Source organism: Serpula lacrymans (assembly GCF_000218685.1).
Source record: "Serpula lacrymans var. lacrymans S7.9 unplaced genomic scaffold SERLAscaffold_1, whole genome shotgun sequence".
Lineage (NCBI taxonomy): Eukaryota > Fungi > Basidiomycota > Agaricomycetes > Boletales > Serpulaceae > Serpula > Serpula lacrymans.
The window spans coordinates 4,894,014-4,912,816 of record NW_006763290.1 but is presented as its reverse complement, the minus strand read 5'-3'; the positions used below and the strand labels follow the sequence as shown (position 1 = coordinate 4,912,816).

General features: G+C 43.8%; 2 protein-coding genes across 2 annotated transcripts; one reads left to right on the top strand and one right to left on the bottom strand.

Annotated features, from left to right (window-relative positions):
* Positions 1–827: 827 nt before the first annotated feature.
* Positions 828–1,678, bottom strand: SERLADRAFT_376402 (uncharacterized protein; the record flags this gene model as incomplete). The annotated part of the gene is made up of 2 exons (XM_007312805.1): positions 828–948; positions 1,512–1,678. The coding sequence occupies 2 exons, from the start codon at positions 1,676–1,678 to the stop codon at positions 828–830; spliced, it is 288 nt and encodes a 95-aa protein (XP_007312867.1).
* A 2,374-nt stretch (positions 1,679–4,052) lies between these two features.
* SERLADRAFT_455450 (uncharacterized protein) lies at positions 4,053–6,571 on the top strand (the record flags this gene model as incomplete). Its single annotated transcript, XM_007312804.1, has 9 exons — positions 4,053–4,118; positions 4,174–4,545; positions 4,602–4,850; positions 4,901–5,137; positions 5,189–5,303; positions 5,357–5,602; positions 5,656–5,993; positions 6,045–6,321; positions 6,372–6,571. The coding sequence occupies 8 exons, from the start codon at positions 4,270–4,272 to the stop codon at positions 6,377–6,379; spliced, it is 1,746 nt and encodes a 581-aa protein (XP_007312866.1).
* Between the last annotated feature and the right edge of the window lie 12,232 nt (positions 6,572–18,803).

Sequence of the window (18,803 nt, the reverse complement as noted above, 5' to 3'; positions counted from 1 at the left end):
CCACCACACTGTAAAGGGAGCACTCTAGTATTGAAATAAAATACAAAAAACAAAATGGAACACACATTCAGAATTTGAATCCTCTCTATTGCCATCTGTGGTGGATCTCAGCACCGAAGGATGTCTGAGAGGCAGTGGCTTGACCAACTGTGACGTAGGACCTCCTGTGGGCCTGCGCAGCGAGTATTGTCGGACCATCATCTTTGCAAATTGATGTTGAGGATGGGTGAATGTCCTGCTGGAAAAACAACTGGAGACTTTATCAGAAGGAGTCAGCAAACTTTGAGTGAACGGTAAGCAAATAATTTGACAGTGCTGTTTGTTCCATTGTTTGTTTGTTCACATGTTATTTTTGGCAAAATGTCAGTATCATTGAGCTGGAAACTACTGTTACAATAGCCACACCAGCATCTACTTTACACTTTTACTTTTACTGTACTTTTACTTTCATTTTCCAAGTCACGTTGTCGATAATGAGAACTGTTGTTAGAAAACCACACACAAAAACAAACTAACACACAATCCTCCCAGATTCCACGGAACTTGTTTATGGGCTTTGCCTCCTAGAACAGTGGAGTGGTCTGGTTGTTCGTGGGGTGGTACATATAACAATCCTTCAAAGTAAAACCCAGAGATGTATGGGTGTGGGTTTTCAGGAGGAGGGATAGTTGGAATATAGAAAGATAGGGGCTTTGTGGCGAGTATAGACGAGCACTACCTTGCTAATCGTAGTACAAGGTAGGTTTGAGAATGACAATGTGATGAGGTGACAAAGTTCCCAGTGATAGCAGGCTCCTGATGCACAGACTGTAGTGCTCAGAAGGACTCTAATCGAAAGGGATGACAATCACTTTCAAAAAGTGACGAGTGACGATGACACCAGTTAACAGTGGTAGTAGTGGGAAGTGTTGTGACCACACTGGATCACAAGTAGTAGTGAGTAGTGAACTTGAGATTAGAGAAGAAGTCTGGATTGGAGTTCTTGTTTTTTTACAAGGTAAAATACAGGGGTTTATTGTGAGGCAACGATAAACTATAACAAAAACGAAACCTGTCTCCTTCTGCACTTGCAGGGAGTAAGGGGTTCGATGAGCTTGAGGTCGACAGACGCTAGTAAATATAGCGAGTAGAGGACTTTGAGAGGTAAGCTTCAAAGGTTTCCGTTGAGGAGTAAAGCGGGTAAATTCAGTAATAGAAAACTAAGGAGCCATACATGAATAGGTAAGGCTTTATATAGTGAACTGTTCATTCCTCAGACCGAAAGGAGAATATACAAAAAGTGGTCTGAGGAATCAATCGGCCAATAAGAAAGAGAGAGAACAACTATTGTACAACTTTTAACTTGATTAATCAGCGGTGAGAGATTTGTACTAATAATAGAGGTTTGTTACGCGTGTTCAGGAACCGTATCCTCATGATGAGGTACGATCCTGAACAAAGTGTTTATTAGTATATCCAGGCTTTACTGGGGCTTGGAGCTGGTTGGCGAGATGCCTACTACCAGTCCCTACTCAGTGTGCTGGCTGGGTGGGAGCGATACCCAGTCTCTGATCTGTGATATAAAATGGTAGCGATGGTTAAGAAAGCCTGTGAGGGCTATGAGAAGTAAAATGGCAAATGATACCTCTAGCCCTAGAGCTAGAGGTGTAATGGGAAAAGCGTTCGAGAACCAAGACATAGCGAAGATAAGAAAATAATAAAATGGTCCTTACATTTATATAGTAAAAGAAAGGTAGGTTATGCACGGTATAGCTGTGCAAAAAGAATGAGAAAGAACATAAAGGAAGGAATGTACGCTGACAAATCCTGCGTAGGTAGTACAGGATAAGATTGTCAAAAAAAGGAAAAGAAAGGGATAGAACATTGAATGCTGTGAGTAATGTCACAGGTTTGTACAGCCATAAAGTAAAGTCCAATAGCAAAAAGAGAGCAAGAAAATCATGATGTCATAGGAAGATGCAGTAAAAAAAGCAAGGCAAAATAATATCAGTATCAACACAGTTCCCTTGTTGTCAGTAAGGCATTCTAAAAAAATATGTGTCCATGAAAATGATTCAAAAATCAAAAATAATCGCACTGTAAATGAATGTTCTGCTAAAAAAAAAAGAAACTGGAGCCACCGGTCCACCACCTAGTCCAAATCCGACAGTTCCATGGCCTTACCAATGGACTGGTTGTGTTGGACCACCTGGTCAAACGAGGGAGGGAGAGGAGTAGTCCCAATTTGGAACAAGTGAGTCCCAGGCAGTGTGTGGTAGGTGTAGCTGTAGCGAAGACGATGGACAAAAGATAAGTGTACCCAAGTGAATGGGACAGCAATGAACATGGGCAACGCAAGGGGATGAACCTTCTCCAGCTCAAAAACTACCCACCCACGCTCCAACCAGGCAAGGCGAGCAACCAATGTTTTGATAGTATATGATGGTAGATCGACGTCATAAAGATGGACCTGTTGCCCTATTTGAACCGGCCGCCAGGGCTTTGCTGATATCAGCAGTGGCATGTGGTATTCAACAGATCGGTGACGGAAGCGGATAGGAAGTGGTGACATCAGAAATGGTGGGGGACCAAAGAAGATGAGGAGGAGGAGGAGGCTGGAGGTGACGAGAAGGTGAACTAAAATGGGGATCTAGAAACGACCATCGGGTGAGAATAAAAACGAGAGTAAGGGACCCATGGTGGGGCTAGGCAAAGGAAGGGAAGTGAAGGAAACGACAAAAGCGAGGGCACAATGCAATGTGTAGCCAGTGGCGATGCAAAAATTTGCTGAAATGCCGAAATGCCAAAAGTACCGGATGGAAAAGCAAAGGTGAGCGTGACTGGATTGCCTAATAGAGGTGGTGCTGATCAGCCACAAGTTCGAAAAGGGCAATATTAATTACTATTCCACGTGGCACTGTGCCTGTGTGGCGCAAAGGCGAGTCTTTTTGAATATTCACTTCGTTATTGACACCTGTCCATGCTACCAATCAACTTTGGTGCATGACACCGGTCCACCACCTACTCCAAATCTGACGGTTCCATGGCCTTACCAATGGCATGGTTGTAATGGCAACTGAGGTATGTTACATTACATTTATTAGAGATCACCTTAAACTAACATCTATTGTAGTTTCACTTAGGTAAATAATAAAGTCGTTTCTATAGCCTCTCGGGCAGCAGCTGAGTTTCACTTAGATTTATTAAAAACCTCAAAACCCTTGTGAGTTGTTCTTGTGCTGTGCATTAGCACAAAACATGATTAAACACATTTTTGGTATGCTCAAACTTTGACTCCAGATTTTATCAGCTGCACCCAGATACAAATTGTTTATATATGCACAGTATGTCTTTGCAAAAGGATGAGAAAGAGTGTGAAGGAATGTGCTGATGAATCCTGTGTGAGTAGTACAGGATAAAATTATTAGAATAAGGAAAAGAAGAGAATAGAACAATGAATGCTGCATATATAGTGTTACAGATTATCCAGCCATAAGATGTAGTCCAATAGCAAAAAGAGAGCAAGAAAATCATAAAGTCATAGGAATATGCAGTAAAAAAGGCAAGATAAAAACAACAGCAGTATCAACACAGCTCCCTTGTCATCAGTCAGGCATTCTAAAAAAATATATGTCCATAAAAATGATTCTAAATCAAAACTAATTGCACTGCAAATGAATGTCTTGCTGGGAAAAAGGACCTGGAGCCACTGGTCCACCACCTAGTCCAAATCCAACAGTTCACCAAGCCCCCATATAAAGAGAGGGCCTCACCAGGGTAGAGGCTCTGTGTAGACAGCTTATTAGGTCTGTAAGTTTGCATGAAATTGTGAATGAAACAGAGAGTGGGGGATATAAGTGCATAGCCTTCCCATGGCTTAGATGCATTCATATCTAGGCTAATGGAAAACAAAGGTGGTGAGTGTAGTAGACAGAACTCTGGTTTGTTGTTCTACATTTGGCTATAATACCTTGGCAGGTAGTGTGGTAAATCACTTACGAACTCAACGCCACACTTGGACTGATGACAAAGCGACGTCCAAAGTCGCGCCAACAAGGATGGGCATTAGTCGCGATACTATTGAAATATAGAACATCTTCACTCTGAAACGCTCTGGCAGTATCAAAAATACGATTTTTGTGAGTTCGAGTCAAATCCGATATCTTGTTTATGATCACTTATTTGATGCACAAGATGGACACAAGATTTCCGATGGAAGACGTTAGTGGATAGTCTATCGGTGTCTGGAGATGCTCATCATTTCGCCAGATTGCCCCCATCGCTATTCTCATGGACGAGTTGAGGTCGGAAGATGTCCAGTTGAGGTTGAATGCAATTCACAGTATACCAACCATTGCACTGGCTCTGGGAAACGATCGCGCAAGAGAGGAGCTTGTGCCCTTTCTACAAGATTCAGTCGATGATGAAGATGAGGTACTTTTGGCCTTGGCGGAAGAACTGGGGAGAAATTTCGAGGAGTATATTGGAGGAAAACAGTACGCTCACGTCTTGTTGGGCCCGCTCGAAAATCTTGCCGCGGTAGAGGAAACTTTGGTTAGAGATAAGGTTAGCCCGTCCCTTTTTTCTATCATGTGTCCTCCTCATCTCCTTCTTCTATGTAGGCTGCAGAATCCATTGTCAAAGTAGCTGCGGTTTTGTCCAACACACAAATAGAGGAGTACTACATTCCGCTTTTAAATCGTTTGTCTCAAGGCGAATGGTTCACCTCGCGCACATCTGCTGCTGCGCTGTATCCACCCGTGTACTCGAAGGTTTCGCCTGCGACCCAAGAGCACCTACGAAAAGGTTTTGCAGCCTTGGGGTCCGACGACACGCCGATGGTGAGGCGGGCTGCTGCTAGGTGGCTTGGGGTATGTTTCAGTCTCTGTTCCCGGGGCTTTGGCCTAATCATCTTTCCCAGGCACTTGTGAAGAATTTGCCGAAGCAGTATGTCCTATCGGATGGCTTGCCGATATATCGCAGGCTTCAATCTGATGATCAAGACTCAGTTCGTCTGTTAACAGTAGAAGATCTCATCGTCATAGCGGAGCAGCTGTCGCCGTCCGAGATAAAAGAACAACTTTTGAAACAAATAAGGCATAGTATCTCTGACAAGAGTTGGCGCGTGAGATACATGGCTGCCACCCATTTTAACGAGGTAATACTCCTGGCTGAATATGCTGCCATCCTGTCTTGACACAATTCCAAGCTTGCAGCAGCAGTAGGATTAGAATTAGTGAGAGAGGAGCTTATGGGTCTGTACGTGCAGCTCCTGAAGGACAACGAAGCAGAGGTACGAACGGCTGGCTCGGGGCAAATACCAGGTTCTTGGTTATTTTCCATTACGGTATTCTGGTCGTTCTGATTCATGCTGAAGGGTTTTCGAAGCTGCTTGATAAAGAAGTCATCCTTGCACGAATCATTCCTTGCGTACGAGATCTGTCACATGACACGTCCCAACATGTTCGTTCGGCTCTAGCAAACCAGATCAGCGGATTGGCGCCTTTACTCGGTAGAGACGCGACTATCGAGAATCTTCTCCCGCTTTTCTTGCATCTACTAAAGGACGAGTTTCCTGAAGTTCGGTTAAACATTATCAGCAAGCTTGAGACGGTGAATAATGGTTTGTCACGCGTACGTTGTCGTTACTTCAAGCAATCTAACGTAATGTCATAGTTATCGGCATCGAATACCTTGCGGAGAGTCTTCTTCCGGCCATTATTGAATTAGCTGAAGATAAGTCGTGGCGAGTTCGCCAAGCTATCATCGAATACATACCTCTCCTTGCCACTCAATTGGGACGGGAGTTCTTTGATGAGCAGCTTGGCAACTTATGTATGTCTTGGTTGGGAGACACGGTTTTCAGCATTCGCGAGGCTGCGACTATCAACCTGAAGAAGTTGACCGAAGTCTTTGGTGTTGAGTGGGCCAAAGTGGCCATCGTACCCAAAGTTATGGGGATGGGACAGCATCCCAACTACCTTTACAGGATGACTACTGTGCAAGCCATAACGGTACCGTGCTCCAGCTTATTTGGAATTCATATGATAATCAAATTTTGACAGACAATTTCTCCCTCATTGACCTTGGCCATAGTTCGAAGTGAGATCATCGAGCCTTTACTTCAGCTGGCAATGGATGCAATCCCCAACATTCGATTCAACGTCGCCAAGTCATTAGAGGTACTGGCAACGACTTTCGGACAATCATCCGAAGGTCATGCTCTAGTGCAACAGAGGATCATACCAGCTTTGGAGCACCAGAAAAATGACACTGACGCAGATGTTCGTTATTTTGCTACCCGAGCATTACAGAAAGCTCTTTCAGTGAATGAGATATCAGGTGATTACAGGCAGCTCTTCGACTACACTATATGCTAACCACGATTCGAGTAGCGTGAAGGGCCACTAGGAAGTTGTCGAGGGATAGACATAATTCATAACATTGTTTTCTTACCTGTCTTTGTATAATGTCTCCATTATCGCTATTAGCCACAGAGTTATGACCAGGATTGAAATCACTCGCAGTTTACAGACAAGAATTTTCAAGTAATACCTCGTCATTAAAATAGTCATCATTTTGCTCAGACTCCAACCACTAGGTGTACCCCAAGGTTTCTCGCACTGTCAACCGCTCGACGCGGTTTTCTCACGCCTCACGTGGTATTAATAATAATCCCCAACTCCATTTCTGCGCAGGAGGGTTATCTGTAGTCTCCAGCTGACCTAATCTAGATATATGATAGTCAATATATCTATGTTTATGGGGTCTGCTTCATAGTAAGGGTGGTGTGTAGGAGCCTGTCAATAACACAGGTTGTTGACGCTGTTATGCTTGTAATGTGCAAGCCAGGTAACACTGGGTTTCTGGATGTATAAGAGGTTTCAATAAGCCTGTTTGGGAATGGGTTTGAGATGTATTCTGAAGGATGGGATTCTGCCTGATAAATACCAAGTTGACACTGTTGAAGTGTACAATTGTATTGGAGATGGTAACTACAATACAGGCGTATATATATAGTTCCTACTTTGGGGCAGGTGTTTGTGTTGAACAAACAGAGACGGGTAGTACAGTAACTGGCAATAGTATGTGGGAGTATGTCGGTAGGTAGCAGTACATAGCTACTTGAGAAGAGAAATAACATCCATTGTTATAACAGTTCGTAACAGACACTTTCCCACCAGAGCCAGAGCTCAGAAGTGACTCAGTAGGGCAAACTTTATTTTTTGACAACAAGAGCTTGACTTGAGCTTATTGTTACGAACCTCCGTGTGGCCTGTGCCTGCATCGGGTTCTTTGGTGCTTTCCTGCTGATGATAAGTGTGTATGACACCATTCTTGGGAAGAGAAGTTGGTCTTCCACTAGCTGCCAGGGATTCTAAAGGTAATATGGGAGCTAGCTCATGCAAGGCATTACTGGGTATAATGAGGTAGATTCATGATGCAGAACTATGCTACATACATGTGGTATATATACTGTTAGTCTACTTCAGGGAGGCTTGTAGATAAGTTGAGAGAAAACAGGTAAGTACGAAAGAGGTAACACAATGGACTAATAGCGATGATGGCTGTTGGTCATGAGGTGTCCATGAGGTAAGATATAAATAGGTACCAATGGCAATAAGGGCTTATAGTCATATGATGAGCTATAAGGAGAATCCTAGGAGAAATGGCTAAAGATAGATCAAAGGGTGGTTGTATGATCTAAGAGAAGCACAGATAGGAGAATTCTTGGAGAATAGCTAAAGATAGCTGATAAGACATTAGTGTCCAATGGGATAAGAGGTCCGAAGATAGAATGTCTGTGTGGCAATGCAAGATAAGATAAAAGAAAAGAAAAGAAATAAAGGGTGTAGATGAAATCGTAACACTTATTGTAGGTGATTGATGATACTATTGCCCTCCAGGGCAGATCTGGACTTTGCATCTTGTGTTGTCTGCTTTTGTGCTTAGGCTTCCTCACTTCAGTCAATTTGTTTTCTTAACTAATGCTCTCAATTCAAAGATTTATTTTCAATTTATTGATATATTTAACTTAGTCAATTATGGGTATCATTGTGACCTCCCCTGCAGTTGTATTTAGCAGAAACTAATAAAACTAAGTGAAACTCAGCCGCTGCCCGAGAGGCTATAGAAACGACTTTATTATTTACCTAAGTGAAACTACAATAGATGTTAGTTTAAAGTGATCTCTAATAAATGTAATGTAACATACCTCAGCCGCTGCCCGAGAGGCTATAGAAACGACTGAGGTATTCCTATACTAAACCCCCTACTACTTATAGTCAGAGGTGCTACTCGCTACAGTATAATGACTCCTAGGAGTACAATTGTGCTCCTAGGAGAACAATGGTTACTCCATGGAGTGGTGGCTATGCTCCATGGAGAACAATGGCTGCTTTGGCAGAGACCGGGTTTATCCGGTTTTGTCACTCCCACTCGAGTGCAACCGTAGTCCCATAGCTTTAGAGAATTTCCAGTGTTTTTCATGAGTGAGGGGTTTAGTGAGAATGTCTGCAACCATATCTCCTGTAGGAACGTATCTGATTACTGCCTCTCCCTTTGATACTAAGTCATCTCGGATAAAATGATATTTCCGTTGAATGTGTTTTGTGCGAGCACGGAACTGTGGATCTCGTGTAAGAATGATAGCTGCTTGATTGTCACAGTGCAATGTTGTAGGTCCATTTTGAGCATGTCCAATTTCTTCAAAAAATGTCTGAAGCCATGCAAGGTGTTGTCCAGCATTGCTCAATCCAATGTACTCTGACTCCGTGGAGGATAAAGCTACCATGCTTTGTCTTTTGCTTGTCCAGGAGATTGCTCCTCGGATGGTGATAAAGACAAACCCTGATGTTGATTGAGATGTGTCTGGGTCTCCAGACCAATCTGCATCTGAATATCCATAGAAATCCATGTCCATGGAGACATCTGTGCCATCATATCGTAGTTCCATGTCCCTGGTTGCTTTCAGATATCGGAGGACACATTTTGCAGCTTCCCAGTGATGGCTCCTTGGAGCTGAGCTATGCCTGCTTAGTATTCCAACAACGTAGGCAATGTCTGGGCGGGTTCCAAGCATGGCATACATGAGGGAGCCTACAATTGAGAGGTATGACACTTGACGCCCTTCAATATGCATCTCGTGTTGCACAATATCTTCCCCTGGAGCATTTGCAAGGAGTTTTGATCCATGGGCCATTGGTGTCCATACTGGTTTGTAGTTCTTCATTCCAGTACGCTCCAGGACTGTGTCAATGTATTGGCGTTGCAATAGGGATATTGTTTTGTTTGAACAATCACGTTGGATTTCTATTCCAAGGATGTATTTTGCTTCTCCAAGGTCCCGCATTTTGAATATGGATTCAAGTTTGGCTTTTGTGATATCCATGAATTTTCGGGATGAAGCTCCTAGGAGGAGGTCATCTATATAGACAACAACAAAGCATATTTGTTTGTTGTCCCGGAATACATAGAGACATGTTTCTGCATTTAGTCTTGTGAAACTGAGCTCCTGGAGCTTGCGATCAAAAGTTTTGTTCCATGTACAATTTTAACCCGTGGATGGATTTCTTCGATCTCCAGCAGTATCCAGGTTGGATAGGAACACCCCCTGGAGGAAGCATGTACACGTGATAAGGCTTCCTTTAGTGTCCTTGGAAGGTCTGTGTTAGATGGACCGGTACTTGCTATTCCAGCAAAGAATGTCTCCTCTGTATCAGATGTTTCTTCATGAACCTTAGGAGTGTTAGGTTTCTCCATGGAGTTGTCATGCTGCTCTTTTCGGGACTGTTCCTCATCTAGAGTCCTTTGATAATCTCGGTTTTTGTCTGCAGGACGGGTCTGGCGACTGCTTCTGCGTACTCCTAGGACTTCAGCAGGCATGACTGCTCTTTTAGGAACTTGTGCAGGTACTCCAGGGAGTAGACGCATTTGTGTATTTGTTGCCCCACTCACTCCTGAAGGTGTTGAATCACTCCTCGGAGGTGTTGGATGACTCCTTGGAGGTGTTGTATGCCTTCCAGAAGCTGATCCAATGGACAGGCTGTCTAGCTGTATTCAGACTTTTTCCACATCAGCTGGCTGTATGTTGAGGGGCTGTCCTCCCACTGACTGTAACTCTACTTTGGCTTTCCGTTCTGAAGATGGCCAGTGTTCAGGTCTTGGTTGTAGAGACTGTTGTGGAGGGTGTCTTAGCTGATCAGGTGCTCCCACTGCTCTCGGAACATCTTCATGCTGATATGGTTCCATTGCTTGTGGAACATCTCCTTGGAGATGTGGTTCCATTTGCAATTCATTTGGATCTCGGATCCGAGGGTCAGGATCGTCCTCCTCCGATGTTTTTTGGTCTGGATAGTGAGCATTATCTGGAATGAGTCCCTCCCACTGATCTGTGCTAGTGTCTGTGTTCCAGGGAGCAGTGTCATCCTTTTGTACCTTTCCGGTGTCGATGATGAGAACTGCTGTTAGAAAACCACACACAAAACAAACTAACACACAATCCTCCCAGATTCCACGGAACTTGTTTATGGGCTTTGCCTCCTAGAACAGTGGAGTGGTCTGGTTGTTCGTGGGGTGGTACGTATAAAGATCCTTCAAAGTAAAACCCAGAGGTGTATGAGTGTGGGTTTTGAGGAGGAGGGATAGTTGAATTTATAGAAGGATAGGGGCTTTGTGACGAGTATAGACGAGCACTACCTTGCTAATTGTAGCACAAGGTAGGTTTGAGAACGACAATATGACGAGGTTCCCAGTGATAGCAGGCTCCTGACGCACAAACTGTAGTGCTCAGAAGGACTCTAATCGAAAGGGATGACAATGACTTCAAAAGTGGGAAATGACGATGACAGCAGTTGACAGTGGTAGAAGTGGGAAGTGTTGTGACCACACTGGATCACAAGTAGCAGAGTAGTGAACTTGAGAGTAGAGAAGAAGTCTGGATTGGAGTTCTTGTTCTTCTTACAAGGTAAAATACAGGAGTTTATATAGTAAAAGAAAAGTAGGCTATGCACAGTATAGCTGTGCAAAAAGAATGAGAAAGAACATGAAGGAAGGAATGTATGCTGACGAATCCTGTGTAGGTAGTACAGGATAAGATTGTCAAAAAAGGAAAAGAAAGGGATAGAACAATGAATGCTGTGAGTAATGTCACAGGTTTGTACAGCCATAAAGTAAAGTCTAATAGCAAAAAGAGAGCAGGAAAATCATGATGTCATGGGAAGATGCAGTAAAAAAAGGGCAAGGCAAAACACTATCAGTATCAACACAGTTCCTTTATTGTCAGTCAGGCATTCTAAAAAAAATATGTGTCCATAAAAATGATTCAAAAATCAAAAATAATCGCACTGTAAATGAATGTTCTGCTGAAGAAAAAGAAACTGGAGCCACTGGTCCACCACCTAGTCCAAATCCGACAGTTCCATGGCCTTACCAATGGACTGGTTGTGTTGGACCACCTGATCAAACGAGGGAGGGAGAGGAGTAGTTCCAATTTGGAACAAGTGAGTCCCAGGGAGCGTGTGGTAGGTGTAGCTGTAGCGAAGACAATGGACAAAAGATAAGTGTACCCAAGTGAATGGGACAGCGATGAACATGGGCGACGCAAGGGGATGAACCTTCTCCAGCTCAAAAATTACCCACCCACGCTCCAACCAGGCAAGACGAGCGACCAATGTTTTGATAGTATATGATGGTAGATCGACGTCATAAAGATGGACCTGTTGCCCTATTTGAACCGGCTGCCGGGGCTTTGCTGATATCAGCAGTGGCACATGGTAGTCTACGGATCGGCGACGGAAGCGGATAGGAAGTGGTGACATCAGAAATGGTGGGGGTGCAAATAAGATGAGGAGGAGGAGGGTGGAGGTGACGAAAAAGTGGATTAGAATGGGGATCCAGAAATGACCGTCAGGTGAGAATAAAAAGGAGAGGAAGGGGCCCATGGTGGGGCTAGACAAAGGAAGGGGAGTAAGGGAAACGACAAAAGCGAGGGCGCAATGCAATGTGTAGCCAGTGGCGACGCGAAAATTTGCCGAAATGCCGAAACACGGAAAGTACCGGATGGAAAAGCAAAGGTGAGCGTGACTGGATTGCCTAATAGAGGTGGTGCTGATCAGCCACAAGTTCGAAAAGGGCAATATTAATTACTATTCCACGTGGCACTGTGCCTGTGTGGCGCAAAGGCGAGTCTTTTTGAATATTCACTTCGTTATTGACACCTGTCCATGCTACCAATCAACTTTGGTGCATGACACCGGGTTCATTGAATATGACATGCCGACTGGAAAACACAGTTCGTTTTTCAGTGTCTAGGAGTTTGTAGGCTTGCTTTCTATGTGTGTAGCCAATCATTAAGGCTTTGCGCCTCTTGGAGTAAAACTTCCCTTGCCTTTTGTCTTTCGGAATCAAGGCATATGCTTGGCATCCAAAAGGGCAAAACAAAGTTAGATCAACTCTCCTTTTAAACAGTATTTCATATGGGGTCTTTCCATGGAGTCCTGATGCTGGGCTGCGTGCTGTGATATATGCAGCTGTTTGCATGGCATCTCCTCAAAATGACTTTGGGAGCTTGGAATCATGGAGCATAGTGGTTGCTAATGTAGCCAATGTCTGATTCATGCATTCTGCAATGCCATTTTGTTCCGGAGTATCTGCAGCTGTAGTTTCTTGGATGACACCATCTCCTCGGAGTTGATTTTTGAATGCATTGCCAGTATATTCTCCTCCCCCATCACTCCGGAGGAATTCTGGGTATAGTGGAGTGAAGTTTTCTTCTCCCAAATGAGTCCGGAAGAATGTTTGGACATCTTCTTTCCATTTCTTGTATCGTTCCAGTGCTTCACTTTTATGTTTTAGGAAATATATCCATGGAAATTTGGAGAAATCATCTACAATGATAATCCAGTACCAAAAACCCTCCCTGGAAGTTGGTTTGATTGGTCCTCCAACATCTGTGTGCACAATTTGTATGGGGTGCTTGGCTCGGTTTCCTCCAGTGGACTTGAAAGGTATTTTCTTCATCTTTCCTAAAGCACAAGGTTCACAAAACTCCGGGGTTCCGGTAAGGGTGTCTATGTCCTGGAGCTGTCTTTTTGTAACCATTTGTTGCAAGCGGTCCATTCCAATGTGTCCCATTCTCCTGTGCAATAAATTTACATCTACTGCTGCAAAAGCTGACTCTGGGTTGATTTCGGGTTTTGCTTGGATGTGATAAAGTCCTCACTTGTGTAACGCAGTGAGGATAAGTTCCTCCTTTTTCCGAACTTCACAAGCATTTGACCCTGCTGGAAAAAGTGTTGATAACCCCGTTTTGGACAATTTGTGGACAGAGACGAGTGCTAACATGAAGTTTGGCACAAGTAAGACATTTGACAGTGCAATATTGTAGTCCTTTTCGCCAACAGTTGCTTGTAGGATTACTGTTCCAATGCCAATGGCATTTACGATTCATCCCCAAAACTGATTGTCCTCGGAGGATGCAGAACATGGTATGTTCCTGGCTCAAACCAGGAGCGGTGAGGGACCATGTGGGATGTTGCTCCGGAGTCAATAATAATTGTTGTTTTGGTCTTATCGGGTTCCGACACAAGGTAAGCTTGAATGCGTTTAGCAAGGGGCTTGGAAATATGTACATGATCCAATGCAATATGACTCTGTTCCTCCTCGGAGTCAGATCCAGATGATTTCTCCGCTGTATTTGCCTTTTCCTTCTTCCTTTGACCTTTTTCAGCTGACTGAAGTGTTTGACACTCCGAGGTGTTGTGTGATTTGGCTTTGTGGAAGTTACACCATTTCTCCTCGGATTTGAGTGCTGATTCGGAACCTCCAGGGGCCTTCCCTGACTGTCGTGCAACTTCTGCAGTGATCCGGATCTCAACTGCATCAAAGGTAAGTTTATTTTCTTCAATTGTGTTGATTACTAATGACTGAAATATTTGCCATTCAGGAGTGCATGGGAGAGATTGGAGAAGAGCGAAAGCCATGAGTTTGGTATCAACTCCTAGTTTCATTCCGGAGAGGTGTGAATCAATTGTCCGGATTTTCGCAATGTGGTCCTGGATAGGTGATGTCCCATCCCAGGACAATTTGGTGAGTTGCTGGAATAAATAGAAGGCCGAGGCAATGTTGGACGTTTGATGGAGTGAGACAAGTTTATCAAATAACTCCTTGGAGCTGGTGAGGTCTCCTGTCCTCATTAGGAGGGCATCAGAGATGTGGTCCTGGATGATTCCATGTGTCTTTTCATCCTTAAGTATCCAGGTGATCTCAGGATCCTCTGAGGAGGTAGATTTTCCTGGTGAGGGCTTAAGCTCCTCTCCAGTAACAACCCGGAGAACTTTTTCCCAACGTAGCTTTGAGATAATCCGGAGTTTCCATATCTGAAAATTGTTGGGTCCAGTGAAAACTGGACATGTGGATGTATCGCGTGCTGTGGTCATGGTTCCGAGGTTGCCGTTTCAAATAAGAATTATTTCCTGCGTAGCTTTTGCGCACCAGGGCTCATAACCTAATAAAACTAAGTGAAACTCAGCCCCTGCCCGAGAGGCTATAGAAACGACTTTATTATTTACCTAAGTGAAACTACAATAGATGTTAGTTTAAGGTGATCTCTAATAAATGTAATGTAACATACCTCAGCCGCTGCCCGAGAGGCTATAGAAACGACTGAGGTATTCCTATACTAAACCCCCTACTACTTATAGTCAGAGGTGCTACTCGCTACAGTATAATGACTCCTAGGAGTACAATTGTGCTCCTAGGAGAACAATGGTTACTCTATGGAGTGGTGGCTACGCTCCATGGAGAACAATGGCTGCTTTGGCAGAGACCAGGTTTATCTGGTTTTGTCAGAAACAATGGAGAGGGGATCACTTCCCCTCTAACCACAATTAACCAAACCCAGGGGCACCACTTCCCCTCTGGATGTCCTAAATTCTAGGACCCAGGGGGCACCATATCCCCTGGGTGACCTCTATAAGTCTGACCCTGTGAGGGTATCACTTCCCCTCCACTTGTCTTCAATCTACAGGATCCCAGGGGTCATCACATCCCCTAGGTATCCTGTCTATAACGTAGACACAGTAGAGGGCATCAATTCCTCTCCAATCCAGTCTTCAGGCTTAGACAGGCCAAAAAGGCCAACTCAATGTTGCCTCTCTGGGTAATGTACAGTTTATAAATAATTTCCCATGCCAGATGTGGTATGTGTCTCGTGACTGGTATGATCAAGGTGGCACCATTGGGACACTACTAACTATGACACAGAATGCAGTGTTGCTGACAAATTATAATATCCAGAACTTGTCGCAAATCTGTTGTTGTCTGGCTCTGACACACAACAACACTTCTCCCAAATGCATTGAACCACTCATCAAGTTCACCAAACTTCAAATGACTGTTGCAAGGTAAGATGGGATACTTGAGTTGTAAGGTAACACATTGACAAAGTACGCATTGCAGGTCATTTTATCAAATCATGATAGATTTCATGTCCCAGTTCATTAGTAACCTTGTCATCTGTGAGGACTCAAAAATGGACAAGCAAAAGAACTCACTCTTTAATCCCTTTTCTCACTAATGCTATGTCACCAGGTTGCAAATTAACCAGAACATCTTGGGAGGCTTGACTCTGGCAGAACACAACCAATTTTCTGTGGAAGGATGCATGTGGCTGTAGGTGACACAGAAGTTGGTTGACAGGAAATAGCAAGGCATTTTTGTAATAGTATACAGTGAATGAGTATGTGGGGGTTTCCACAAATTTTCAGTGTGGTTGATTTACTGTGTTAAAGTATAGGCTAAGATGAGGATAGGAGAATGCTGGTGGTGATATCTGCTGGAAATAACCTGGGTTTAAAGGTCTTGCAACATTTGTTTGAAAGATCACTCTGATCGGATCTGTGCTACATCATTACCACTTGCATGGTACCACCACAAGGTTTGGGCCAAATTTTCAATAATGAAAAAGAGTGAAATTTTTGAAATAATCTCCGCCAGTGCATTTTTCATGACAACAATTGAACACCTACAATCACGTTGAGAATGTGTTCCACAGAGTAAATGGCCAATATAGTTCTTCTGCTGTGGTGTTGATATTGACCCACATTCCTGGTAAGCCTCATAACTCCATTCCACGATGGAACTCTGACAATTGTAGAATTGGCAAATTGGTTCTGATGATTCCCAATACATTAGTGATAATACCTCAGCCAGTGTTTCTACTGCAAATACATCAGTTTTGGGGGACACTGGCTGTCATAATATCATTGAGACACTGGATTGGCTCATAGCAGTGTATTACCGCACATGTTGGCACCCTAGAGTGCAAACATTTCAAACGGTCTATTTGCTTGTGTTGGACTGCAGTTTAGGTCACCATGTATACACTAGGGATCAATTCTATCCACCTTCTTGCCCGTATTCCAGGTGTTACAATACACAATTTTTGGACTTTTAACTTTCATTCTCCACTTCAACCTTCTTTTCAGTTTTCACACAATCGTGCCATGCGGCACTTTCCTTTTGTTCAAACTTCACTTTTTTGTGCTGCACTCTTTCCTTTATTTTTAGACCCGGACTCTCTCAAGCAGTGAGCTGGTCACATGGGCTGTGCCCTATGAGATCATTGGCCACTGCTTTCATCAACTGTATAGTACATAAGTACAAGCACCCTGTATTAGTATATAAAACCCAATAGAACCAGGAGACTCCTCAGCAAGTCCTCCTGTTGTTTACCCACAACTAACTCAGTCCTATCATAAGGGGTTTATCCACTCCTCCCTCTTCCTTTTTGCTTGTTGCTGTGTGCACCAGAGTATTCAAACTTTCAAGGTGAGCTGGGAGGGATTGGGGAACCCCTGGGGGTATGAGGAGAGGTCAGGCATTGAGGGGCCATGGAGATCAATTGCACCTCTAGGGGTTGACAAGCAGAAAAGCTGAGGAATTTGGTGTTTCCCTGAGAGGTGTTACATATGCACTTGACCATGGAAAGATATAGAGGGTCTGGGAAGTGTCAGTTTAAATATACTTTCAGAACCATGACCTTTTGGAAGAACAGAGTTTGGAGTGCAGAGATAGAGTGGGAAGTGGAAACGGAGTACAAGGTTGGGGATTGACTTAGCTCGTGTGTTAGACCCTTCCGCGGACCTTGGTCCCTAACTTGTCAGAGTGGAACAGATGAGAGTAGAGGATGAAAAAGAGTAGAGTAAAGGTCCTTAAGAGAAGGACAAGAAAACTTAGAATGGGACTTGAGTAAGGCAAGGGAATCTAGTTGATATTCAAACTGCAGGAACAGAGTACAGGAGCTACAACTGTCAGAGGAGTGTGAGCTTGTAAGGAGTGACTCATAATATAGGTACAGAGTTCCATGTGGACATTTATCTAGCAAAGAGAAATTGTATGTGGCAGGAGTGTACCATAAGGTCTAAACTACAGAGTCCATGAGGAGTGTAAGGACCATTTACTTTTCCATACCTCTTCCTTTTCATGTCTTGGTTTTCAAACACTTCCCCCATTACACCTCTAGCCTTAGGGCTGGAAGTGTCCTTTGCTATTCTCCTTCTTATTGCCCTAACAAGTTTTCTTAACCGTAGATACCACTTCATATCGCAGATCAGAGAATGGGTAGTACTCCCAGCCAGCCAGCATAATGAGTAAGGACTAGTAGCTGAGATCTCGCTAACCAGCTCCGAGTCCCATCAGTGCCTGGATATATTAATAAAGGCCTTGTTCAGGATTGTACCTCATCATGGGGATACGGTTCCTGAACGTGCCTGACAAATCTATTTTTAGTACATTCTCTCACATGCTTATTAATCTCTGAAGTCATACCATAGTTATTCTTTTTCTTATTGGTTAGTCCCATCCTCAGATGACTTTCTTTATTTCTCTTTTGGTTCAGAGAGATAGACAATTAGCTATAAAAACCCTACATATCCATGTATAGTTCTTGAGCTTTTTATTAGTTGAAATACCTGTTTAAACTCCATATCAGAAACCTCTGAGTCTCAACCTCATCCTTGACTTACAATATTCACTCGTATTTATCAACATCCAAGACTCATTGACCTCCTCCTCTCTGCAAAAGCTGAGAGATAGGTTTTGTTTTTGTTTTAGTTAGTGTTGCCTCACAAGGAGTATAAAAATGTTCGTAGGAAAACATATGGTGGACTAGAAGTCCAGTGCAGGAGTATCAGAGTGGATGTCTGGAGTACCATGTAGAGGTGGGGTACAGGGTTATGCTGACCGGAAGGACACGAGGAGCGTAATCCCGAGAGTACCAAAGATTTGGGGGGTTCAGACTTGAGAAATATCCTCTTCAGAGATTCCAGAGTTCTGCCCTCTGGCATGGATATGACAACCACCCCCTTTGTTTTATTGCTTGTGCAACACCCCAGAGCAGGGGCCACCTTGTTGTGGTTTACTTCATTGTTAATAGGAGCAAATGACCTAAGCTCCAAAGTCTTCTCCCTGAGCCTTCATCTCAGCGACCTGCTGGTCATAAAAGAAGGCCCAGATTTTGTTGTACAAATAACTGGCCAGAGTTTTGAGCTGATTGTCCAGCTTTTCTGTTCCTAATTGGTGTGCCTGGCACCCTTGGTTATTTTCTTGTTGGGCGGCCTGCACCCTGTTTCTACATTCTCAGGACATGTGTCCCTCTTGGCCGCAATTGTAGCAGTTGCCCTTGAATCTGTGCATCTGTCTGCCTTGGACCACACTGATATCAATAGAGGCACCCTGCCCTGGTTGCAGCCCAAACGGTTTGAACCCGTGAGAGTGCTTTTGATTTTGGCTCTAAACTATATGCAAACTCACCGTACTGACGA